The sequence below is a fragment of the Echiichthys vipera genome (genome assembly GCF_963691815.1).
Source record: "Echiichthys vipera genome assembly, chromosome: 11".
NCBI classification, from domain to species: domain Eukaryota; kingdom Metazoa; phylum Chordata; class Actinopteri; order Perciformes; family Trachinidae; genus Echiichthys; species Echiichthys vipera.
Window position 1 is genome coordinate 17,942,484 of NC_139836.1, and position 27,881 is coordinate 17,970,364.

General features: G+C 41.8%; 1 protein-coding gene across 1 annotated transcript; it reads left to right on the forward strand.

Annotated features, from left to right (window-relative positions):
• Window positions 1-6,097: 6,097 nt before the first annotated feature.
• Window positions 6,098-26,339, forward strand: stox1 (storkhead box 1; the record flags this gene model as incomplete). Its single annotated transcript, XM_083922784.1, has 4 exons — window positions 6,098-6,428; window positions 22,147-22,299; window positions 22,405-25,099; window positions 25,775-26,339. The coding sequence occupies 4 exons, from the start codon at window positions 6,098-6,100 to the stop codon at window positions 25,926-25,928; spliced, it is 3,333 nt and encodes a 1,110-aa protein (XP_083778910.1). The 3' UTR covers window positions 25,929-26,339.
• Between the last annotated feature and the right edge of the window lie 1,542 nt (window positions 26,340-27,881).

Genomic DNA, 27,881 nt, shown 5'->3' on the forward strand with positions numbered 1-27,881 from the left:
TTGCTGAGGTCGATTTTTCAAACTTCCACTGCTTTGGTACATTTGAATTGAACCTGCAATAACTATTTTTTTCTGGCCACTGGGGGGCTGCAGAAAAACGCTGGGACAACATTGGCAGTTATTTGAAGACGTTTCTGTCAAGTAGTCACTCTCCTTTACTCGGATTTTGGTCTCCACCAACTCCTGAGGGAAAAATCTGCTGCTTTGAAGATCGAACGACATGTCCTAAAGCAAGGAACTGTCTCGATATACCTCCTCTCTGCCTCTTTTAACTCCTTCCTGAAATTCTTTTTCTCCCAAAGCTTTAAAACAGGCCAGGAAGTCACCATGAGGCATTTCCTGCATGCTTTGCATCACCTTGAAGCAGGGGTCGCTGGGAACAGTGGAGGCATGCTCTTCCTAACAACAGTGTCCTGTCTGTGTGTTCTTGCATGTATGTATATCTCTGTGTTATAATAAGAGTATAATAAGAGTGTGCCTCCACGTATCCTCCTCTGGCTCAATAATAAAAGGTATTTTTTCCCTCCCCTCTAATGACGCTCATATGTTGCACATGTCTTTGATGTCACATTACCAAGGAGGCTTTCAGGCTCTGCTTCTTCAGTTCAAAGCCCCGGGCATTTAGATCCTGGTTTAATACAGTTAGAGGCGGCCTGGATGTTAATTTGGTGACAGTTGACACATCACAGAGCGGAATAAGCCTTGATGTTGGTGAAGTCCGCCAATCAACTGATGGGGTCTGATTTAAGCGGCATTTAGAGAATAGGTTCAGAGAACCTGGTGCCTGGTATCTAACCACATTTGTTAGATATATAAAAATGCACTGAATTCAGGAAAAGACAAACATCTTGAACAGATATTCCTCGTATAATATGAATAAAATGTGTATAAAATATCACAGAATAATAAAAAATGCATCACAATCGTTTGTTTTGTCAGACCAACCGTCCAAAAAATTTAAAAATTACAATTATATAAACGAGATAAAGCTAAATATACTCACATTCAAAAGGCTAAAACTAAATGTTTTGTAATTTATTCAGCATCTCAACGTCCAGAATGCAATAGCTCAAGTATTAGATGGATGCCATGAAACCGACATTAATGGTCCCCAAATAATCTTAATTCTCTGGTGAGCCCTTAACCTTTCATGTGATGTCAACATCAAGTCAACAGTATAGTTAGTCAAATACTTTGGTTTCTGACCAAATACCTGCAAAAACAAATTACCTTCCTGTCATCATCTATCTTAGATCCTCATCTAAGAAAGTGAACATGGTAAACAGAAGGTATATTTTTGGTGTAAGGCACACCTCGGTCAATCAGTCATCAGGTTTACTGGCAATCCATTTTCTGTCACTTGATTAAAAGATGAATAAACCAACCTTTATCTCTGTATTATTTTGTCTGTCCGCTCTTCACCTTAAGCCGTGAGAAATCTATCACACGGGAACACATGAAGCTACTTGGCAACAAAAAAAAGACTGTTATGGCTTTACGGAGATCGGTGTTTGATGAGAGCCGTTTGCACCTGTGAACTCAGCCGTGTGTACATAGAGAGTGAGAAAGAAAGAGGAGACTAAACCATCGACCCTGCTGCACTCTCACACAACCTCAAAGTGCAGCTGTAGACATCTCTCACACGACTGTGATCTCCAGCATGTCCACAGGGTCTTTTGTGTGTGTGGTTCATAAGGATGTGGGTGTAAACCATCACTCACCACGTTAATACACTACACAGTAAATTTAAATCTCTTTCTTTTCTCTTTTGCTCTTTGGAAAAATGTCTTCTAAAACGCTCAGAGTATAAAAGCAACCCTCCTCCTTTGAGAACTAAGAGCTTTGCTGGATTCCCTCTGTCCTAGACTTATTAAAACAACATGACTCTATAATCCAGACTTAAGTAATCATGTTTTATGACAAAACCACTATCATTATGTTTGTCTGGCTCCCTACTGACTCTGAAGGGAGTCGCTCCTGCAGGTTTCACTTAAGACGTGCAATGATTTGCGCTCTCAAGAGCTCAAGCGTGCATACATTGCTGTCTTAAACGTCAATACACACACACTGCAGAGACCGAACACAAACCAGCCTGGTCTTCCTTTGATCTCCGCTGCGATGGCATATTGCTGAAATAATGAAACTTTAATAACAAAGCACCAGGACTGATGCCTGGACATGTTCACTCAGGCATAACGTTTAAAAAAAACCTGACATGGATAAAAAAAGATCTTAACAAGCAAAGTTGATAAAGGAATTACATTCTTGATCCAAGAATATAAATTTATATAAGCCTTACTTCACTGAGTTTGCATGTTTTAGGAGTCTATCCTCTGCTTCTTCAAACACATTTTAGGAAATGTACTTTCCTTTCCTGCAGAGCATATAAAATATATATATATATATATATACACTTTCAACCTATTTAACTGTTGTGACATCACAACCGTAGAGAAGTCCCAACCCTTCCTCATCCAAACTCGTCACATATGGCCGTTGTGTCAGGACCCTTTGGCGTCCCTTGTCAATGCTCTGGATTGCCCTGCACGTCAAACACTGGCACTCCACTGCAGTCTCTGTTTTAAACTCAGGGAACATGTGGTTAAAGTTGTTATTGGTTGTTGCTTAGGTTTCAGCAACAAAACCACTTGGTCAAGATTAGGAAATGATCGGGAGAGGTAACTAAAGTGACACACAGGACATGAATTGGACACAAAATGTGGTTTTGTGTGTTGTTTGACCCATCCATGACCCGAACCTGCCTCCTTACGTGGACTTTAGCATTCTTAATCCTGGAGCATTTGCTCTGAGAATTTAATATCACCATGGACGGGTTTACAATTGAAAGCCCGGAGCAGAGGGCTGTGACAAAACGATGGTTATTGACGCCATGGGAATGAGAAAGGGCAGGAAGTCAGACTGTTTAAAGGCACAGTCTCTGAATATGGGTCGTGTGCATTTCTATGTTGAGCTCTTTCACAGTATTTATATAGCACCTAGACTTGCTTTATAATAAAAAAAAAAAAGACATGGAAATCTCACTTTTTACAGTATGGGCCCTTTAATCTGAAAAGAGCCAGGCTATCTGTTCTGACTGCTTCGAATGTTAATGCTAAGCTAACAGACATTATAGGAGTGTTGATCTTTTCATCTAACTATCTTTGTTGGCTTGTTTCTGTCAGGGACATTTACAATTTGGCGGTCAATATATCATTCAAGTATCCAATACTAACGTGTATGAATTAAAAAAGGTTGATTCATTGCGGTTCCATGTATTCTGAAGCTGGCAACTGCGGTTAAAAAAAGAAGCTCAACGATTGAGGTGAAAACTGGTGGTCTTTGCTGCCCAGAATTATTTCACTACGGTCTGTTTTTAACACACAGTTGACCCTACACCCTACAGTTATCTTATTTTAGTATAAAGACTGGACATCAGGAGAAACAGACAGCCTGGTTAGCACATAAACCTGCGCAAAACCTCAACATGTTTCTACTTTTTGGTTGTACAGATTAAAACAAGCGAGGTATGACATATTAGCGATATTAAATAATGGATGTATTAATATAGTTTAAGCGAACAAATGTGTGTGTTCATGACAAATAGTTTGTCCAGCTCAATACACGCAAACAATCAATCACAGCTGTGTAGCCTCATTTCTCTTGAATGCCTTTCCGCTACCATTTTGACAAGTTACTGAACAAACAGCCTACACCTGACCCTCTGATGACCTCTGACCTCCGCCACATGAGGCAGCTCTGACCCACTCTGTTACCACTCCTATTTAAATTCCTCAGTGCCATCCTAACCCTGACAAAGAGGTGATACACCCTCCAAAAACACATGTTAGACTTAAAAGTGAAGGGTTTATTGATGCAGAAGTTATACCTACTGGCTCACGTGCAGGAATTCTGCTGAGGTTTAGGGATGATTTGGGTCATATTTATTTTTGGCATGGAGGTAAAGGGGAAGCCTTCTGGGGGTGTTTAAGTCAGAAAATGTCCCGAGAGCCAAGATCTTATAGCAGGACCAGATGTTGTAGTTTGTATGCAGAGACTCAGACTTTAGGTTCAGGATTGCGGTTCATTGAAAATTATCATATTCAAAATATACACTGTGATCACGTCAAGGTCGTTGGCCCTTCAGAGACACCTGATACTACTTTGAAATTGCTCCGTGCACAGCAAGAGGGAGATATATGAATGCTAATTGAAAAATCAGGGGGTCGGAGTGCAGGATTTCATGTAATTATGGCGAACTTTGCTTCTTGATAATCAGTCCCACCAGCAGACTAAACATTTGGAAGAAAGAGCTCTAAGGTTTGAAATGTGGGTCAGACCGGTGGGTCAAGGCCCATTGTCCGTGCTCTGATAAGTGTGTGCCAACATTTGTATCTGGAGGAAGTTAACATTATCAAACAATGAGAGAATTATCAAACTTCCATGTACTGTTACGCAAACAGTACTAAAATGCTTCTGTGCGTTTGTATGTGTTTAATACCACAAATTCCGCAACTAAACTAAAAGAAATCTGCAAACCAAAGAAAATGAAGCCTTTATTGTTATTAAGGTTAACCCTTATTTCGTATAGCCCATATCTCTTGTTCTTGTGTCCTCTTGGTTTAAGGTGCAGAGTGTTCGAGCTGCATTCCTCATCTCTATCCTTTCATTTCCTGTCCACTCTCTAATAAAGGCATAAAGTGCTCCGGAAAAGCAGCATCTCTTCTTCATGCACTCTCTCCACTAGAATCTGTCTGAACTGGCAATGTTTAAACTAAAAGCTTTAATTATAAAACACAAAGAATCTCATTCACTCAAAATACTTTTTTTAATCCGTTTTTAATCCCACACAGAATCTGTGCAAGTTTTCTCTTTTGCCCTCCGACTTCACTCATCTTTGCTTCCCCTGGACGGACTACACATAATTCATCCTGTGTAGGCTTGAGGTGATGTATTCTTTTCATGTACAGAGGAAGCGCAATATCCTGTTCCTGCATGGTCTCTAATACCACACTGAGGCAGACTGGCCCCCGGCCTCTCAGGAGCTGTAGTGCTCCTGAAACTAAAGCCACAGGCTCTTTGGGACTGTGATATATGAGGTGTCTCTGTCTGTGCTTCAGACTCTGCCTGCCTGTTACAGCGTCAGTAAAAGCCAGTGTCAGGGACTAATGGGGTCCCTCTTTTGAGCGTGCAGGGGGACTGGTTTTCATTTCAGTGGCAAATCTGTCGCCTGAGGCTCATACACTTTTACTGAGCCTTTCTCTTAAGTAATTGTTGTGAAATGGAATACTAGTTTCTGTTATAAGGGAATACATTTTTTTCTTGAGATCTCTGTTTATGAAAGGAGACTATGGTTGGCTCTGGTGTCTTAAATGATTTATGTGGCAGCAATGTGCCATGAGGAGACGAGTGAAACAGACAGATATATTTTATCAATTAATTCCAAATCTCTCAGTGAACGTTCTTCCAAGCTTTGTTGGTATCTGCGTCCTCTTTTCCCTTTTTTCTGAGCAGTAAGTATTTAAAAGCCCTTAATGATTTAGACTTTTCCCCCTTTTTTATGGACAAGATTTGTGTTGCGACTCACAGGATACTTTCCTGGATACTTTGAACATTAAACTGTCTTTTTTAGAAACATAATTTAGTTTGGTGAAATGTGAGAATTTTATGACAAATGACAATGCAAATAGCAAATCTGATCAAATCGTAAAGCAAATAAAAACAACAACCATGGCAGCACCTGTGCGGCAGGTTCCTACAGAAGAGAAGCAACACAAACACACAGACACACACACACACACACACACACACACACACACACACACATACCCCGGTTAGCAGACAGTGGGAGGTCTACCTGTGTGACCCTGCAGCAGGCTGATGAGCCCTCCTCCTCCTCCTCTCTGCCGCCGTCATTGGTTTCTCGGGAAGCCGAGAGAAACCAGTCGGACGTCCACTGCGCCTCCGGTTCACTCACTGGAGGAATGCGTGGCGAAACACGGCGTTTATTTGGATTTCCAGCGCGGAAAACTCTCCCTTAACAAGTGCATTTTGATTTCTAGCATGATAGCTCCCTCCTGGAGCCGATAAAGACGTTAAAATGTCTCACCAGCAGCGGGTCGTCCAGCTCTCCTCCGCTTCGCTCGCCGTAGTCCTCGGCCCGGACGAGGAGAGTTTGCGCGCCGGCGGAGGGAAACTCAATGCCAATACTACGAGTTGCCAGGAGATTTTTGCGGACTTCAAGGCGCAAAACTTGCGCAGTTTCTGGAATAAGAGACTCGTTAAAGCCATAGCTGAAGTATATTTTCAGGGATGGATGGAAAATTATGTGCTTTTCATTCAAGGGAACGCAAACAACTTGGAGGTGCTGAGAGAAGCGTGGATGCGCAGAGCTTTGAGGTCACCAAAGGGATTTATCATTAAAGCTGTCGGTATGTACCATCAATCAACCCTCACCAGTGATAATGATACGCTTTATTATGACCTAAACAATGGTAGTAATACAACTTACCATATGCATCTGAAGTCCAGAAGGAAAACAATCATATGACAGAGAGTAGTTGGCCTATAGTTGATGGCACAGGAGATAAAAACACCACAGTGAACAGCAACACAGCCAACGTGTTTATCACACTGAGAGAAATGTGTGAAAGCCATAAACTTTGAACAACAGGAGCTGGTAGGCTTTAACACCCTTCCTCCTCCTTCTACTCTTTCTTCTGATGTCAAAAGTGTTTCACCCAAAAGTTTTGTTTTTAGTGTCAACAGTAGTTTCTCTTTGTGTTTCATCTTTAACTCCATTTTTGGACAAGTATAATCATTATTTTGTTGCTCAGTCACTTGTTTCTCAGAAGAGGCATAAAACCCCCTCTCAAAACAAAGATTTATATATTTTATCATATTTACATAGCAGGTGTTTGTTGCCTGAGATATATGATATTCCTTTAATCTGTATTTCCCCAAATACGCTCTGCTGGGTTTGAGAGGATTGCACGACTAATCAGCCTCCCATTGTTGTCGACACAGTGATATGTTTACCAACGCTTGTAAACAAAGCTCTGTAATTACTTTTAATTACTCCCCCCTTTTTTGGCTCTCCTCCTCCTCAGATGTGCTTTAAAGCAGCATATAGCTGCACAGAAACATTGAATGGAAACCTTTATGCAGCCTCCTATAGCATGATCTCATGGGCTGTAAATGCACCGGCTGCTGGAGAAAATGACAACCCTGTGTGGGTTTTTCACCTAATGACAGTCTTCTTAAGAGATGCTCCAAGTCATTCACATGTTCTTTTCTTACTTTAGAAGGAAGATGCTGAACTCTAGGTAGCAAATAGACATATGTCGGGACTGATTTTATGTTTTTCATGCCCCGAAGCACCAACCTCCACCCCAAAAAAGTAAGGAATTATCCCATGAAATTATAAAACTGCAACTCGTAACGGTGTTAGAGGATAGTTGAGCTGCAGCAGGTTTCATTGGGCTGTTAAAACGCTGTCCCAGCAACTCTCCCGAGTTCCCATTTGGACCAGCTGTCTTGCCTCTGTTTCAGGCTCTTTTCAATAATGTGTCCCTCTTTGTTTTGAGTGTTATTTTGTCTGGATGCCGCCTTCTACCGGAGTCAATCCGTCAGCTCTGCCAGATTGAACAGTGCACGGACAAGTAAAGGGAGGAATGTGATATGAAGGGGAGGAAGAGACCACACAAGGGGAGACACGGGAGGGCGTGGAGCGATGTGGGGAAGGGGGAGGTGGAGGCTGACACGCCATCCAGCTGTGAGACAGTTTCACAAACAAACACCATATGAGCCAAAGGTGATGCCGAGCTCATTGCTATGCATGCCGTCAGTGTGATTGTGTACATGGACGTGCAAGGGCTCACAGTTGAATGCAAGGGAGGTGATACTGCAACAGACTCCTCATGTTTGAGATTCACACCAGACACTTGTCAGTAAACATGTCTGTGTGTGGACATGTCACCTCCTTCTTCTCCTTAACAAATCCTTCACCTCACACCGCAGCAATTTGTATGGAAATCAGTGCTGGCAGGCTTTCAGAGTCAGGTTTACTGCCTTCTCACTGAGCATTGGTCAGCAGTGAATCACCGCGACTGGCTGCCGACCACCGCCGCTTCTCTGTTACCCACGATTAATGTCCCTCCGTTTCATGGCCAGTGAGGGACTGTGGAAGTCAGACTACTAGATTGATATCAGGCATGGACTTTAAGGCCTTGACATTGTCCTGGTATAAATATGTCAGGTAGAAAACAGAAATGTTATGAGTTAAGGGCTACAGTGAATTTCAAACAGCCCTATTTCCTTTCTCAGGTCAGAGCAAGGTTGAGACGTGGCTTTACTGACGTGAGGAGGTTTTTAAAGGAACTAGTTTAGAACATGTTCAGCTAAAATAATCCAGATGTGGCTTATGTTAAGTCTTTAATAGAGAGATTTAAATGTAAAACAATGATTCCAGATAATCAGGCACAATATACTTTGATTCATTTGTGCAACTTCCTCGTTGGTCCTGTCTGGTTATCAGTATGACCTGTATGACCTGAGTGAAGACAGATGGTTGTGTGGGCCGGCCGAACACCTCCGGGCCTCTTATGGAGAAAAGAAGGTGTGCGGGAGGTGGGGAGGTTTGATGGAGGAAGGGGATCGGGGTGAGGTTAGGCCGGTATAAACAGACAGGGTGAGGAGTTAGTATGAACAGGCTTCGTTGTTATCCTTGTGGGAATGGGCCCCACTGGTACTGGGATTGACCCCCTCAGCTTCAACTCATGAACGTGTTTCTCATTCTTCACTTTAAATTGTCTCTTCACCCTTTTTCCTCCTTTTTAAACAGTCTTGATAAATGTTGGCTTCCTAAATGAAACACCACCACAGTTAGTGGTGCTCATGGGAAAAAAAGCAGTAGAACGGACATTGAAGTGTTTGCTGTGGTCATTTGACTAGTTCAACAGAAAATAGTGATTGTTGTCAGTTGTCATGGTGACAACACACTTCAGTGGGACACACACACTAGTTTTGCACACACAACAGTTTGTATGAAGAGATCAAATCCAACAATCCTCAGTTCAAGACATGGGAATTGATAAAATGTTATGGTATCGATTGTGCTTATCAGTCCGATTCTTTATCGATTCACTTATTTGTTCCTGTTCCATTTTCTCTGTGGGAAAAAATGTTTTCAGGTTCTCAGCATGAATCCGACGGTCTCATTATCCCTGTGTCTGAACACAGTGTGGATGAAATGAGAGCATATTTTTACAGCTTTCTTTTTTAGGTATTACAAAAAAAGAGTTGGCTAAGCCCTCCTGTGTGACCCTAATGTCATTATAACACCGTGCTTTGGACCGTTTCTCCTTCTCCTTCATGATTCCATCTTGTTGCAAGTTTCCAGCAGCGTAGACTCACAAGTTTGACGTCACTGGTTTGCAATGCGCAACTGTCCAAAAATGAGTAAATAAATTGATAAGCTCAGAGACATACAGTTGTGGTTCTGATTCAAATTTGTTACTGGTTCTCATCCAGAGCCATTTCTCCGTGACTTGCCACAAATCCGTTTATACGGAAATTAACCCACTACAACACAGTTCTTTGCAGTGGTAACGGTAAACATAAAAATGGCTACCGCTCTGACCATTCTGTGTTGATTTGAATGGGAATCTCCTTTCGAGTTCTACTGTCGTTTTATTTTTATGGTGCTGCTGTTTGATCATAGACACAATAGATTATATCCAGCTCACTCACTCCCTTCTTGTTTAATGCATGTTCAGAATAAAAACTGATGTCAAGCTACAGTGTCTACACGCCACAAGTAATCCAGTTCTGTCAAATGGGTCATATTTACCCAGCGTTGCAATTATCAGCAAATAAATAAATAGTTCTGCATTTTGGGATATGTGCGGATTTGCTCTCTTGCCGAGAGTTAGATGAAACGATTTAAACGAGTCTCATGTCTAAACTATGGAGCTAGAGCTGGTTTAGCATAAAACTGTGACAGGGGGAGCTCCGTCCAGATTAAACTCACAAGGTAAAACATGTTCATTAGTAAAGTCTAGAGGTTGGCATATTTTTGAACTTTGGCAAGAGCCAGGAAGGCTGTTTCCCCTCTGGTCTTTATGCTATGCTAAGTTAATCACCTGTTGACTCTAGCTTCATTAATGCAGACATGTGGTTTCAATCTTCTTATCTAACTTGAAAGAGAAGCGATTCCGAAAATGTCAAACTATTCTTTTTATCAGATTTTAACTGAATTCTCACAAATCCCTGATCATCAGTCTTTTTTAAAAAAGCCTCAAAACTCTAAAAAAGACTAAAGGAGAACCGGCCGGACTCTCCTGTGGAAGCCACAGGCTTCATAATGACTGTTAGCTGGTTCTGCATTATTCAGAGTCCTGCTATTGTCTCTTCAGCAGGACGAGCATGGATCCACAAGCTGAAACATTTATACCGAGTCAGCCAGTGGTGTAATGAGGTGTCCTGTATCCTCCATACATAAAGCTCTTTAAACTGCCCTCGTCCTCTTTGAACATGGACGTGAATGAGTCCTCTGGACAGGCCTCTCTCTTTCGCCATGGAAAACACTTTTTTGGCCATTGTAGGACATACTGTAGGTCTCCCTCTGGGTATTTTTGGAGAACTCAGGCACAACTCATGCTGCACTTTTCAGGCCAAGTTTCCTTTTTAAACGGTATGTTTGATTTAACTTGCCATACCATGAGGTGGTGAAGCATTCCTGAAATGCTTCATTTACTCTTGAGATCATTTCCTGAGTTCGTCAGCTCACGTAGCCTCATTTCTGCTTTTTACTTTTCACTTGAAAGTGTCGTATTTTCACACAAGGGGGTGTCTCCTTTCATGAGGGTATTTTGTCAAAGTCTCAAAGCGCTTCACTAATGGTCATAACTCTTCCAGATGTTAGCTTATTAACCATGACACCCCCTTACCAGCTTTAAATGGCCCACCCTGTCTTAACTAAGCAGCACAGGTCAAAGGTTACAACCTTGTTGCTAACAAGCCGCCCTGAGGTCAGCGAGCTTCAGAGGGTTTGTTCGAAGGCAGTCAGAGAAACAAACATCAATACAGTATCCAGGTGTTCTTCGCTCACTGGTCAGATCAGCTTCTGTTTGTGGTCCCAAACCAACTTTACAACTATATTATTATGAACTGGTTATAAACTGGATGTTATTCAACCCTGTTAATTATATAAAAATGTTTATTCTGATGAATTGTTAATGTTTACAGTGGCAAAAGCTGGATGTTTCAACCATTCATACTTTAAACAAACCATATTTTAATTGTTTATTAACTACTTTTATCTTACTATTTCAACTGTTTATTCATGTATAACTTTTCAGTCATTTAGCCATTACTTTCAGCTAGTTTGACTTGAATATAATATAATAGAATGCTTTTATGTTATTGTATCATTAAAAACATACAACAAAATTCGCTACTCCTGTAAAGTGCCACTTGTTAAAAACACGTTCTCATCACATTCATTCATACATTCAACGTGATAATAATAAATAAATAAAGAGATAAGTGTAGTAGCTATACTACTGGATTGAGAAATTGCACAGTAAGAGTACTGCACACGGTGTAATAGTAATCCTAAAATCATTAGAAGTTCTTATATCTTCCTTGAGCTTCTCTGCTCTTTGGATAACTGCTTTCATTCACTTTCCTCACTGGTACTTACTACATCACACCAATCTGTAATCCCATTCAGCAGTTTATTTTCTCTTTACATTACATAGAGATATATTTTAATCAAATCAAAATTTCTGTTTTTTAGTTGAATTTTTAATTGAGGAGATTGTTTAAGAGCCCTCATGTTTACCACACACAACAGCTACACTTGTTTTCACTTTGTGAGTCTGTGTGTGTTTGTCATCATGGTAAAATGTCAAGACACCTACTGTAGAACTACCACAGGGGGATCGTTGAGTAGTTTGGTTTATTTCAAACATGTAAAAAAAACACAAAACAAACAAACAATAAAATATGAACACATATAGCAAACCCAATATGCTTGTGTATGCTTGGTCCTGGAGGGGGGTAAGAAGGGAATGGGCCACTTCCCACCTCACGTTCGTGGCCTGATTTCGTATTGCTGCTGGTGTGATCCAATTGCAAAATGGTCTCTAGTTTGTTTATGTATTCATCTGTATTTCATTTATGGTAAAAGACGGATTGATGAAGGGAAGCCGCTCTGCTCAGTTACAGCTACCATTAATACAATACTGGGTAAATATAATCACTCTCCAGTTCCCTTGATGCTGATAGTGTGACATTAAGCTGTTACACAAAATATATGCTGCTGTTGATGAATGATGAAGCGTCTGTATTCCGACAGCGTTCGAAACCATAGACAAATCTGCTGTTGGTTGGTAGATCAAAGAACACCTAATTTAATTTATCCTAAATAAACAGCTGACTGGGGATTAATGAAACGGTAACATGAAAGGGCTTGGCTTAGTGTAATGGGAAGAAACGCAGCCTCTGTGACTTTTTGGCTTTGTTGAGCTTTTCAGATTGCATTGTTGGTATAAGTAAATTAGGCTTCACTCTTTTATGCATCACCCTTATTATCATTTACATTGCAAGTGCCAAGAGTATGTCTCTGCATTTATATAGACTTTCTTTCTGAAAGATGGTTGAGGAAACCCTGACCTCTACTCTCAGACGTGACCCTCCGCAGTGCCTATACACGTGTGAGAGACTGTGTGTGCGTGCCTCTCAGCACATCATTTGTAAGCCACATCCTTTCCCAATGAGCAGGAAGCTCACCCCTGGTGCGAATCGGGCATGTCGGCTTCTTTGGCGACCCAAATTTTGGGCTCAGCCGTAGCGGTGGAGTGGAGCGGTGCCAACAATAACAGTTGAGGAGTTTCTTCTGTATCCCTCAGCTTATACACCCTGTCAGCGGCCGCTTGGGTTTCTCTCATGGGATTTACCTTCATTCACTCTCTGGTCAGACAAATGGGTCGACACAGGAGTGAAGCTATATTGCATTAAATTTAGTATTACTGTTACTGTTCAGTTTCCTGACAGGATGTTTTCTTTGCTTCATTTAGCATTGATAAATGCAATGGTATGCTAACTTGGGTCCTGTGATAGCAAAGTGCTGTGTTATTGTATTTCAGCAGTGAAAGATACTTTCAGAAACCCCGACGCGGTTGTGCGCTGACCAGTCGCGGGGCATTAAAAAGCGATGGATCATATGGCAGACACTGGACGGGAGCTCTGCTCTAAATACTGGGATAACAAACACTGGAATTTGCTGCACCTCAAGCCCGGTTAAATAAGAGGAAATGGGTTTCATCTGCAACCAATGAGTGCCATCACTCTTGATTAAGGGGTGTGGACCTGCTGGAAATCGTCTCAGATTGTGTATGTGAATATATGTTTTGGTTTGCGGGGTGTCAGTGGGGGAAACACACATGGTAGGGGTGAAAATACCTGAATCGAATTTGAATAACAGAAAAATAGAGGCTCCCGTCTATTTCTGTGTCCAGTGGTTAATTTAAGAGTAAAATGCTCAAGCCCAATGTAGTTTTTATCATCACTGAAACACTATAAAGGTGTCACAAAAATGCATTCTTTACAGGTGTTTAAAGTTGACTGCTAATAGTATAAATAGTGAACAAGACAGGGCCTATTGAACTTTGGGGAACACGTTCTGTTACACAAAAAATGAGGACACATTTTTTAAACTGATATCAGGCAGCAAGATAGAAAGCAGCCCCACACAACTGAATCACAGGAGTCTGAAAATCATCGGTAGTCATTGTTTGAATCAATATCTACTGGAGCATAGTGTGGGTTTACATCCTGTGTAGATATAGACATCAGTAGTGACTGAGACATTGCTTTGTGTTGACTGATTAGAAATAAACAGCAAATATACAGAGAGAAAAATGTGATTTTACTCATGACTGTAGTATTTTGACCAGACCAGATGTTTAAGAGATGGACGGATGATTATTAAGGTACAAGAATGCCATTTTGCTTCCTAGTAGAATTTACTGCCTTACATTTGATGTACTTTACAGTATTTATTCAGCGTGTGCAGAAGCAATACTTTAATGATTCAGCATTCCTTATTACAGAAATACTTTCTTTGAAGGTAAACCAGTCAGAAGGGTCAGCAGAATATCTGGCCAAAGACCAGACTTTTTTCTTGTCTTGTCTTGGAGAAAAAAACCCACCTATGAATAACTTTTTTTTTCATCTTTTTATCATCCACAGAATTAAAAGAAATTACAAAGTGATGTATTATTTTATCCATCCAGCCATGCATGTTTTAAACTGTTGTATTTTGCAGAAAAGCTTTTACAGTGATGTTTTTCATTTTTTTCCTCAACAAGAGTAACTACTTGGACCCATTAATGTAGTGTAGTACAGGCTGTAGGGCAATTATAACAGTCCTTTAGGATTGTTATGTGCTCCATTAGAAATCTAAGACAAATATGTATTTTATTGAGTCTGCAGTTATCAATAATTAATTAAGATTAAGTTCTCCCATGATTATGGATTCAGTTTTGAGAGAGGGAACAAAGTTCAGAATATCCGAAGCACCACATAGAGAGCTGAGAGATATGATATTGAGCTTTTGAGCTCAATTTTTAATTTTAAAGACATCTATTCCAAGCTATTATTACATTGACAGCTTTAAGAATAACATTTAAATAGTTAAAATTACATTTATAGCTATGTCTGTGTAAATAAAATAAAAAAAGGTGCAGAAAAAATATCGGGTCCGGAAAATCAATTTCATAAAAACTAAATCTTTTCTACGGTTCTGAATGAACTCTTCAGAGTAAATGAAAAAGTAATGCCGATGTCATGCAGGGTAGTTTAAGGCACTAAATGTCAGGATATCGCAACCTCTGGGAAAATAATCTTGAGAATTAATTTTCAATCTATCTGCAAGTCCCACAACACTCATCTCTGGAGTATCCCTGAAAACCAAACGTCTGCTATTAAGATGAAATGTTGGATTTAGCCTTAAAGCCATCAGATCCAGACTGGAGTCAAGCTGAGATGAAGTAGTTACTTGGGAGATTGTGACAAATCTGGCATGAGGCAGGTAGAGGACATGGATATATTTCTGTACAGAAATGTGAAAAACATGTACATGGCTGTTTAAAGAACCAAGGAAACGCGCCGTGCTCGGCATTTAAATGGCTTCCCAGGCGTCTGGCAGAAATAGCACTGGCAGACTGTATGGTAATGTTCATGTTCATGAAAGCTGACGAGAGCCAGATATGTCGGGGTGTGACCCATCGAGCCTGAACAGCTTTGAGATAAAAAGATGGGGAAATAAAGAGTTGTGCTCTAAATCCTGTCTCCTGGCACTGTTGGCATCATGTTACGCAGAGCACTTTGGACTGTGCTATAAAATACAGGCCTGTCTGCCTTCCCATCGTTGCTGATCTTCTGTTAAACACCTGCTCAGGTGTAATTCCTACTTCACAAGAACATGATAACAGGTTTTAGTTCAGTACCAGGTCATTTATTTGTTATGGCATGAGCTGCTATTCAGATTATTCTTACTGTGAATCAGATGGTAAGAACATTATTTTAATGGCATTACAGCTGCAGCGATTTGCAGCCAAGGTCTGCGGTGACCAACTATGTGAGCGTAAATGTTTTAAGCTCTGTGAATGTCAATTTGAGAAGCTTAGTCACAGCCTGTTGTTGCGGTCTTGCCAACGTACATTAAATGTCAAAGGGTTGGTTTGGCAAAATGAGATCCCAGACTCTAGCTGGATTAAAGATACACATATTACACTGCTGGTTCTTCGTTTTCTTTGTCTTTGTATTGCATGTGACAGGTCGCTGCCACAGTAAAGGTTTCTATGGTGATGTCAACACAAAGCCTGCGTGTGTTTCTCTTCATTGCTCAAGAGTTTTGGCCCATGAGTCCTCTTTAGTCATGGCGTTTAGACTTTTCATCTTATCTTCTCCTCCGCAGAATAATGAGCAACATTCATTTTAGATTCCCATATCCTAAATTAAATCGTGCAAAAGGTTCTCTAGATTGTATCTAGTTAATCTGGGTTAACTTGCCAACAGAGACGTTTTTTTTGATCATTCTCAAACACTGATTACAAAGAGGGCACAGTCCAAATTTTACTCTTCACTTCAACGCTTCACTTAATATTTAAACATGAGTACTCTGAGATTAAATATTTACCTAATGCCTTCAAGTTTGGGCAGAAATGTTGCTTTTATTGTTGTAACTCAATCAATAAAGCTGTAAAATGATCAGTGGCTCAGTCTTTCCATTTTACTGGTTATTGATTTTTTTTTAAAGTGGGACGGTGGCAGCCTTGGTCACAACATTTGAACTAAATACAGGAAAGACATGTCCAGTAATTGCACAGTACTATAAATGTTTATTGATTGATTTGATAATGTTGACTGGGTTACGTATACAGTGTTTCTTCAAGTGCTTTCAGAGTGGAAGGACAGGAAAGGGCAGTGTTGTCAGACTGGGCGAGGTTGGGTTGTTTGGACATTCGGGCTGCGATTGCTCGCTGAAGGGATCTTTTCACTCAGTTTATTGGGCCATTTAACTGCAACGCCCACATCTGCGTGTTCTATGGGAGCGAAAGACACAAACTCGTAAAGCACTTTTAAAAAGTGTGATGCACGCACACACACATAAGAAGGGGAGGGTGGGGTCACGGAGGTCTGTTAGACCAAGAAGCCCAAAACAAAAGGAAGTGGTCGTGGGACTCAGAGGCAGTCACGACATAAATTGCATTTGGCATCTCTTCCCATTACACTAAATCTGACTGTCTGAATGTTTGACATTGTCTCACCGGAGACTTAACTGTAGATTCACTGAAACGTGTTCTTCACAAGGTCTCAGTCGATATGAGACGAGGGGATTTTGCAGTTTAAGCAGGCTTCAAGTTCATGTTGAATGCCACGCAGTGTGTCCTTAATGAGGGAGAAAAAAGATTAGCCCGTTTGCTCACTGGGGCCTAAAGATTAGACGGTCGGGTGAGATAAGATGGTGTGTGTGTCTGTGAGGCCATGAAGCGAGGGATTGTGGCAACAAGCCGTAATGTTTCAGTTAGTATTTTACCTGTGATAGGATGAAGGTGAAAGGTTCAGGGCGAGATTCAGTCAGAAATTGTGCAACCTTCTTTCTTGCTTTAGTTTCTACCATCAAGACATGTATGTAGTTTAAATTCTGTCCGTCTGTAGATGCAGGCAATGGATTTTTTCCATCCAGAGCAGTAGGGTGCAGCTCATGGATGATCTATAGTGTGGTGTGTTGGTGTTTTCTTCCAACTAAGAAACTGGAGGTAATGCAATCACATACGAAATGGGACTCATGTGGCCAGCTAACAACACAACCATGTGAATACATGTGGCATTGATCAGTGTCAGCAGCCAAAAAGATCTCAGTGGGGATAGAAGAGGGAAGCTCTCTGCCAATCATCTCCACAGTCTGAGGAGTCAACCTCAGACACATTTGTATTTATATTCCCCAGGCAACAACTTATTCTCACATGGAAAGTTAATGACATGGGAAGAAGTTTTTAGCTCTGTGTGGAGCAGAACGCAAAGTGCGGCGTGTTATGGTGAATACCATGAAAGTAGAATTTCAGACTTCTTATATAAAGCATTTTAATCATTGAAGTGTGCATTATGTTGGTGGTTCTTACTGAGATAATCTGGATAGAGTTTTGGAGGTCATGTGCTGACATAATGATATCTATTGGATTGATTAAACAATTGCTTTAGTAAATCAAAACCTGAAAGGAACAAAAAAATTGCCCAAAACAGTTTGCCTCTTTTCATTGTTACGTCTGATTGTGGGTCATGAGGCATTGCTTTACTCCAACAGTTTAGTATTGCACTTTCATAACGTTCAGGGACATGAAAGAAACAATGTGTGCAGCAGAGGCCCAAGTATGGGCCGCGCCAAGCTCCAAAAACGCCGGATTCTACACTTCCCATAATGCAACTCAGTGGCGTCTGTGTCAGGTTATGCTCCAGTTTGTTTGAGGTGCTGTCCAACTACGTCAGAAATCAAAAGTGTTTATAGTGGTTCCAAATGGCCAATCACAGCATGAAGTAGGTCGTCTGACATCACAGGACAGGGGTGGGGGTGGTGCGGTGGTTCTGAAGCTATTCGACCATCTGACAAGCAGCTCTGATCAAGCATACTGGCAGCTTAGACCGTCCCTGCCTGATAAACACTCACATCTTTCAAACCCTGCATCCCCAGCTTGTAAGTCAGTATTTCTGTTATAAATGTGAAGGTGAGATAACCCTGATTACATCACGATGATGTCATCAGGGTTTGACTAAGCTCCAAAGACATTGCACTAACAGGCTTCACTGATAGAGTAGGACTAACAATTATGGGTGAGCAGACTTTGACATATACATTGAACCGCTGCTCACTTTAACTTGCTGTAACGCAAGTCTCATCTCCTGTTTCTCTTCCTCTTCCTTGTGGCAAGGGGTCGGTTGCCATGGCACCCAGCAGGGTATTCATGTTCGTGTATGACAATGAGTGTAATGTCGGTGGCACGGTCTTAGATTACAAGAACACTGAGGTCTGTTCCCCCAGGAGAGAAGGTGGTTACAACGGTGAACCTCCCCGACGGCCACGCCTGCTAATGTTAGCTTTAATAAACACTAATCCTCTGCCGGGCCCCATCCTTATATTACAACTGTTTCCCACAAATAAACTGCTGTAGGTGAACTTTTTCCTTACGTCTCACACCTGCATTGTCCTTTTTGAACTCCCTGTAGAGTATAAATCATGTTAGCCGGTGTCTGACAGGATATCCTACTTTGAACCAGGACACAGTGAGAGAGGATAACACTCTGTCTACTAAAACTGCCTCTTGCCTATACTAAGAGATCCAGGAAGTCATTTTAAAGGAACTATTGATTTCCAATTACTTTACTGATCCCCTGTGATAAATTATCTCCCTCCCGCTCCTCTGACCCTATCATATCATTGCTGACCTTTTGACTGTTGGTGGTGGTTATAAGCGGTTGCTATGAGGACGGCCTGCCAGACATTCCTATAGGAAGTTAACAACAATGAGTAGCTAAGTCCGCAGCACTAATTCACTGCCCAGGGAGACTGCTATTGAGATATCCGCTCAGAGGTTTAGTCAGATTAACGTCTTCTGTCGGAGCCGGGGGAAGGCAGATGGCTTTTCTTTTTTTTACAATCCCACTGTGTGTCATAGGATCAGTTTTTTACAGATAAAGACCCCCGTCTGTGAGACTTATGAGACTTAAGTGAGCTCACTGTGCTGTTAATTGTTTTTTTTTGTTACTGACTTTGCTTGTCATAGTCCTTACTGACGATTAATGAGTATGAGTTTCAGCTTGATTAGGACATTTCAGTGAAGAAAAAGCCACTCAGTGGTCAGTGTTGCCAGATTGGGCCGTTTTCTACCTTAATAGGTCTACTTTTACTTCAATCGAGCTGGAGGGGAAAATTTGGGCTACTTTTTATATCATTTGGGTGTTTTTTCACACTTACAATAAGTTAGGCTGTATTCTAGTAAATCTGCCTCTCTCCTCTCTGATTAGTTTTATTGTGATCGCCAGTGGTAAATCAGTAGTCTCAGCTTGATGGTGGTTAGCACTGTCGCCTCACAACAAGAGGGTTGCTGGTTAGAATCCGGGCTGGGGCCCTTCTGTGTGGAGTTTGCATGTTCTCCCCGTGTCTGCGTGGGTTTTCTCCGGGGTTCTCCGGCTTCCTCCCATAGTCCAAAGACATGCACGTGTTAAGGTTAATTGATGACTCTAAATTGCCCATAGGTGTGAGTGTGAATGGTTGTCTGTCTCTGTTTGTCTCTATGAGCCCTGTGATAGACAGGCGTCCTGATTAGGCTACTTTTTTGCCTGTCACATCTGGCAACACTGTCTGTGGTGCTTCACTGGTCGTCCATGTGTGCAGCGTTACAAAATGGTGTGTGTGTTTTCTGTCATGCTTAACCATGGCAGATATTTGATTAGTTGTTTATTTCCCCTGCTTTGGACATAAGTGGTTCAAGTGTGAGGGCTGTAAATGTTTAGTTTACATCAAGTGTGAGCTTGGCAGTGTTTTCATTCAATACCCTGGGGGTGATGGGAGAATCACTCACTGTCAAACGTGCCACATTTATGCTTAATTCACACATTTATACACAAAGAGATGTCATCAGCCCAACTGAAAACTTTAAATCAAATGTCTCTGTCAAGAACAACTAAGTTGACGCTCCAACTGCCTGTATAACGAGCTGAAATCCCTTGTATGAAAAGTACACTATAAATAAGTTTCTTCTTCTTCTTCTTCTTCTTCTCTTTCTTTTTCTTCTTCTTCTTCTTCTTCTTCTTCTTCTTCTTCTTCTTCTTCTTCTTCTTATAATTTAGCAGATTTCAATTGTAATGTTACACTCAAGCTGTTGTATTGGATACTGGTGTTAGTAAATAAAATACAACAGGTATCACTGAGCACTTTTTTATGTGTAAGAGCCCTGTTTTATCTCCCTTCTTTCACCCATTATGCTCCTTCCATTAATGAGTTGTAGATGATTAACTAAAACCAATTTTCCAGTCCTGTGGGTAAGGTTATGTTCATGCCCTGTGTCTGCTCTTCATATGAAGGGAGTTTGTGTTAACCCAGCCCAGATGCTAATCATTCATCAGCAGTGGGATCTGGTTTGTTTTGGTGCTCTCTCTGAGCTCACCTCTCATCAGTAAACTTCACTCTTTGTGCTCTGTATGTGAGTATATTTATGTTGTCAGCATGTCAATATTTCCATTTATAATAGGCATTGTAAAAGAAATAACATTTTATAAAGGCTGCAGGAGCTAAGCAAATATTTTTCCCTTAATGTTTTCGCTCAGTGGGTAGTATTGAATTCTTGAGGATCCCACTGTAGTGGCAACACTAGCAACAAAACTTCTATTCACATTCTTATCCTCCTAACCACCGTCACATCCAAGCTTAAAGTAACCGCAACCATCGCCAAACTAAACTGAACCACCTAAAGGTTTATATCTGAAAAGAAACATTTCTAATAGTATTCCTAATTAGCATTCCAGTTTGGCAGGCTAGTAACAGTGAGTATTGAACATTTTGCTTCCTTCCTTTCAGGAATTCAGTTTGCATTCGGGAAGTCAGTTGTCTCACTTGTAGAAAAAAGGAACTCTGTGTAATAAAGAAAAGACACACCCCTGGAGATGTACTGCTAGTTACCTCTTGTCTCTGAACAAATAAGTAATTGATAATTAAAGACTTCCATGTTACCCAGTGAGGTAACTAATAATTTAGATACAACTAAGTCCAGGGTGTCATGTTAAGTTTTGAAGTCCTAACCTGTTAACAGGATGTGGAACAGTCTTTATGGCACTACTGTCTTATGTTTAAACCCCCTCCAGCTCTCTGCACTATAGGCTTTGTACCAAAAAAAAACCCATTTGCTAAAGAACTTAACTACTGCATGTTGCTTTAATTACATTGATTGTTTTCGACACGAAATTACACGTTTCTAAAAATGTCTGGTTGTCTTTAAAAGCAGCTTAGTTTTATGATTTGAAAGACTTGTGGCTTCCGCCTAATAGGCTCCTCCAGTTTGTTTGTGTGTCAGAGGAACACTGTCAGCCTGAAGAGTTGGAACAGTGGTATTTTGATGTGGGGTATACTGAATGATTTTTATACTATTTTTGAAACTGTAAGACAAATGTCTCCAAGACAGTCTCCCTTATTTCCTCTCTCTCACCTTCGGTAACATGTTTGTCTAAGGGCACCTTCTAGACGTGCAGGGCTGTATGATATGGGGGGCAGGATATCTGATCTGCCCAGCAGGCAGACCTGTGGTCATTTCTGTGGGAGTAATGGAATTCTGTGGTCTGTCCCAGTACTGCTGGTATTTCAAAAGCAGTCAGGAATGGTTCATATAACTCACATAAATAGACCACATCGGTCATGATTTAGAAGGTGGTTAGGCGAGGAATGTCAACTTCAGTACTTTGAGATGTTTTCACTGGCAGCACAAGTCAGAGAGATCCCTCTCTAACCGAGGTGTGTTTGTGTGAACTGCAGCAGGCCCACCTGTTTCTCACAATCATCTGCTAATGTGTGTGTGTGTGTGTGCGTTTCAGGTGACCTGTCCCAGGTGCAGATGTCCCCTGTTCCCCAGTCCCAGTTCATTCCCTTGGCTGAGGTGTTGTGCTCAGTCATCTCGGATATGAACTCCTCTAAAATCACCGTCAATCAGGACGCACTTATCAATCACATGAGCAAAGCCCACCCAGGTAATCAAATTTTGCCTCAGCAAAAGTATACATGCACACTTTTAAACCAGACACAATTTGTCCCCTTGTTTCTTTTGTCCTTAACAGTCTTTCTCTTTTTTTCAGGGATAACCATCCCCACTCAGGACATCCTCTACAGTGCTCTCGGCACTCTGATCAAAGAGCGCAAAATTTACCATACAGGCGAGGGCTACTTCATCGTCACACCTCAGACCTATTTCATCACCAACACCATAGTCCGAGAGAAGAACTGGTGGACATCTGGTTCAGCAGACGACCCTCCCTCACCTCCTCCTATTACTTACCTTTTGAGCAACGACGCTTGTATTGAGAACACTCAAACACTGCCAGTGGCACACTGCAAGTCTTGCAGCTGCTTCAGCCCTCTCCAAACATCCACTAATATTGCGTCCACTACTGTAACAGCCACCGTCCCTCCCTCCACTGTCCCGGACCAGCATTCTGTCTCATTTTCCGTAAGCGAATGCACAGGCAAGAGCTTAAAGTGGCCCAAACCATTAGATCACAAACCAACAGTGCAGCATCAGTCCACTTCCACAGCGGCAGATTGTCAGGCGAGTGAGATCAGCAAAACTACAGCTACAACTAATGCTGGTAGCCGCAAAGAAAAAGACAACAAACCAGGGAGGAAGTTTGGTCTCAGTTTGTTTCGGAGGAATGGAGGTAAAAAAGATAAGCCAAAGAAGGAGTATGCATCATTTTCAGCCCAGTTCCCTCCAGAGGAATGGCCAGTAAGAGATGAGGAGGACCTGAACAACTTACCCCGAGACCTAGAGCATGCCATCATCAAACGCATCAACCCTGAACTGACTGTGGACAACTTGACACGCCACACGGTCTTAATGAAGAAGCTGGAGGAGAGAAGGGAAAGGGGGATAGAACGAGTATTGGACAGGGTTCTGGATAAAGACGATAAGGGAGTCGACAAGGGAATGTCTACTGAGATCCTAGCATTCTCAAAACCCAGGCATCATCACTCCTCTAAGGCGGGGAAAAGATCTGCTCAGAAGGCCTCTCGCAGCAAGAGGAGAGCCCATTCCTCCAGAGAGAAGCAAAAGGAAAGGGAAAAGGAGAGGGTTAAAAGTAAGGCCCCCATATGTGCAGATGATTATCCAGAGGGGGAGGATTTGATCCCTGCTCGACTCAGAGTGGATATCCCTGTCGATGAACCAGATCAAGCGGAAGAAGGTGGAGCTGTCGAGGGGAAATCTCTTTACAAGAAACGTATTGAAAACCCTTTCCAGACTCATCCACACAAAGAAGCCGAGTCCATTATTCTTGCCACCGTCAATAAAGAGCATAGAAGAAGAGAGGTGAAAGAGGGCAAGGTTTCTGGGCCAGTTAGGAAAGATCGAACGAGTCACCGGTCCAAATCATGGGACCCGCATCGGGCCAAAGTGATTGCGGCAGATGGACAGCATGCAGTGAAATCCCCTACATCTGAGGACAGGTATGCCTGTGTTAATGAGAGGAACCTTTCTGCCGATCAACTGCTCCAAACAGACATAAAGATCAACAGAGAGCTGCCACTGGACTACGGCTCTGCCTACCCACAGAGTAGTACGCTCCGGATAGAGGACAAGGTCCGTCCCCAGAGGGATGGGAAAGCAAAGGAGAGCTGGGAGAGAGAAGGCAAAAATGGGCATTTTAAGGAGGCAGAATACAACAGTGTACCAGACCACAGCCAAAGTATAGATGACAGCCTCTCTAACATCCAACAATACTCCAATACTAATGCCATTCTCCATACCCATCCCTATGAGCCTGTCATGAAGCACTCTTTTGACCCGACTCTGCCCTGGCCCAAGCCCTCTTTACAGCGGAAACACTCCCTCAGACTGTCCAACCCACAAAGGGATGATATTCAGAGACCAGAGCTCTCTTCACACCTGCAGACCTGTGGAACTACAGCCACCCAGGAACAACAGGAGATAAGAGCTGTCACTATCAGTAATAGAGAGCAAAGGACCATGAGCCAGGGAGAAAGGCCAGAACCGATAGCTGACAGTACAATAGCAGACGCTGATGGCTTTATAGAAGATGACTATAGGCTCTACCAGAGAGCGGAGGAGCAGGAGGATGAGGATGCCTGCAGCTCTTTGTGTCTGAATGAAGAGGAGATTATCGATGCTTCAAATGCGTACCAAACAGGCGTGGTGGACTACCATGGCACTCAATTGGTTTACCATAACCATGAATCTGATTATCAGGGACACCACCGTCTATATTATAATTCCAAATTTCACCAACCACAAGTCGCCTCGATACAAGATTCAAGGGACAGTGCTTTCAAAGATCTCATTCCCCCAACAACTCAGAGGGAAGCTAGCCTCAGCCCCACCAGACCTGGAGAGACCAGCTGTAGACTCCGTCATCGCCACCAGAGGACTAGATCACCAGGGGTCCAAAGTGAACCCAGCCCCAGACAAGGCCCAGTGATCCAGGGGGAGAGACAACATGAGGTCAACCCGGATTTTGATTTTCCCGAACCATCTGAGGTGGCGGACAGCAGCATCTTTGATTACTGCCAGACCAGTGAGGTAGAATCAGACACAGAGACTGTCCGTAAGTCAGCTGACGAGGGCGACGGTGAATCTGCTCACTGGGCAGCTGAGGCGGAGGACGTGCAGGAGGATGAGTTCGATGAGACGGGTCCTCCTCAGACCCGCAGATCTGTTCAGAGCATGCCCAGTAGAGTCAGAGGGGCAGAGAATGGGGAAGCGGTGGAAATGGGAGAGAACCAGAGCATCACAGGAGACAGTGGTATAGATTCTCCACGGTGAGTGCCTCTCTTTATAGTTGTTCTTATTAGCTGAAATGAAATACTGTGATATCATGTTTCAATTTCATTATAGCTTTTAAGAGACTGGTTGTATCTTTTCAAAGCCCCTAAAAGTAAGACACAATAGGACTAATGAAAAGGTTTTATGAAGAGAAAAAAAGTCCCACAACCAGAAAGGGAATGCTCCTAATCTCTTAGCCCAGATGCACATTCTCTTCAGGCCTGTGTTTTTACTAGTTTTTACACCATAAGCTCATGTCTTATCTCTCCCACTGCAAGCCCACACCAGACTCTATTCCACTACATTCTGGAGGAGCTTTAGTGACAGGCAAAATAAACACTGCACTGAGGTTAGTTAACCTCCGGGTTACATGTCTGTTGTTGGTCTTACTCCCAAATTGTGTTTTTTCCTATAAAGTAAGCTGAAAAAACACCTTGTGACCAATTATAGCATCCCGTATTTGGACAGGAGGGAGTCATTTTGATAATTGTGTGTAATTGCTGTGCAGCACTTAAATTCTCATGTTGTAATCAAAGAGGAAGAAAAGACTTCTTTTCTGACATTGAACTCGCTGTGCACCCCGGTGTGTGGGTGGACAGATGAGTTGCGTGAACATGTCACCATACTTATAGAAGATATCAACCTCATGCCCTCCTTTTTCCCCACTACAGGACCCGCGTCAGTCTGGCCTCCAGCAACACTGTCATTCTGGAGGGTCTCAAGAGAAGAGGCTTTTTACAAAACTTGGAAAAGCTGCATTCAAAGAGCAATGCCATTCGACCGCAGAGCTCACTGCTCCAGCTAACTCCTGTCATGAACGTATAGCAGGCCCGAGTCCCCTGCTGACTCTCTGTGTGGGAGCTGACAGATCATTTCACATAGACTAGGCCAACACCATGTGTCTGACTCTTCGGTTCTGTGCAACTGCTAGGCCAGAAAAATCTCCAATAACGACGGTTTGCACTTTGTTGCCTACCTCCACCTATTGATACCCATTAAAACAGGGGTCTGTGTACAGATGTACAATTTGTATATACATATATTTCTTTTTGTAAATAATTTGGAAGGTAGTAATATGCTATGATTTATCCATTCACAGACTACGTTGTGTATGTGCTGTTAAATGCATGGTGTTTTGACAGCATTGTTTGTGATATAAATGTAGTTTTCCTTCTCTACATGCCTCATTAGTTAAAATGTTCATAGCAGCAATAACTTCTCCTAGAGTTTTTTCTCTCCTCATATAGCAATTACCACAAATAAAATTGTATGTTAACTACGGTGTACTTGTTTTTTTGTTGTATCATTTTTTGCTCTTTATTGAACATTTATCATCAAAAGGAGATGAGTACTTGCAATGACAATGATGCTGGGAGCACTGCATTGAGAAAGCACATGCAAATAGACACGTGGCATTTCTGAAAGGGGTTCAAGACGCCCTGCAACACAACAGAAACGGGATACTAACATGTCGTGGTTTTAACTTACGAAGTTCATGAATTTAGCTGTCAGTGGTGTTGGTAAACGTAGCCCATGTTTGTCATTTTGGTTTATTTTAACATTATGATGGAATGATAGCGATATTATTGCAGATGTCTGCCGTTACCCCAGTGTTAGCATGTTGCTTATATTTCTGAATGATGCACATATTGTCAAAGTGGTGAAGATGTCTCTTCATTTGCATGTTTTCTTAATTTGCAGTGCATTAAGCTCTGGTCCACTGTAGACTTATTCACTATGGTCAATACTGACATCAGCGGTTTAAATGTCTGAATTAATTATATATATTAATATGGCTTACCCAGTTTATGCATAGAACTATCAGTAACATCAGTTAATGTACTCTTGAAAATCCCTGGACATTTGCATTAACTTAGAATAACAAGTTTAAGTGGTATCTCTAGTTAAATTATCAGTGATGCAAACCAGACATCGCTCTGCAACCGGAGGGCTGATAAGCTCTCATTTCTGAAGGTTACAGTGAAAGTGAATCCTAACCTTGTGTCTACGTCAACAGTCAACTGAAGTTTGACCTCCAGCTGTGAATGAATGTAAACCAGTGTATATGAAACTGTGGGAAGGTAGGTAGTTTGCTGACATGTTTACACAGTAGAGGCCATTCCAACAGGTTTCGCCACATATCAAGTTACACCTTAAACTTGGCAGTGCCGACTGGTTCAGTATTGGTGAGATTCCAGTTTAAGAGTCTTATAAAAAAGACGGGCTGCCTGTTCTAAATCTGGAGTTTTCCCATTGAGTTGATGTAGCTCATGTTGGGTTTGTTCAAAACATTTCAGAGAGTGACACCATGTGGATACATTTAGGAAGTACATGGAAGAGAGTAATCGGTTTCATTCCTAGGCCAGTCTCTAAAAACTTACATAACTTAATCTCACCTAGTATTACCATTACGCACCAGTTATGTGCCAATCCTTTTGCAGGAATTATCCTAACGAGACTTATTTAGTTGTGAGGTTGATTGCTTCTCCAATTTCAAAACCATACTCCATTGATTAAATGCCACAAGAGAGTCAACAACCTTTATTTATCCATATATGTGCCACTCAGAAAATGGGAAGAGGTGTTACAGGATTTGCCCTTAGAAGCCTATATGGATAATTTACAATTTTTCTCTCTACAATGAGGCCATTGACAAAAATGAAACGGGAAAAAATAAAGACAATATGGTCGTAACAGTGTAAACACATGGTAATATACATGAAAGCAAAAAAAAGCCATAGGTATCAGTGACAAATTAAAATGTTGGGTAAATTAGTA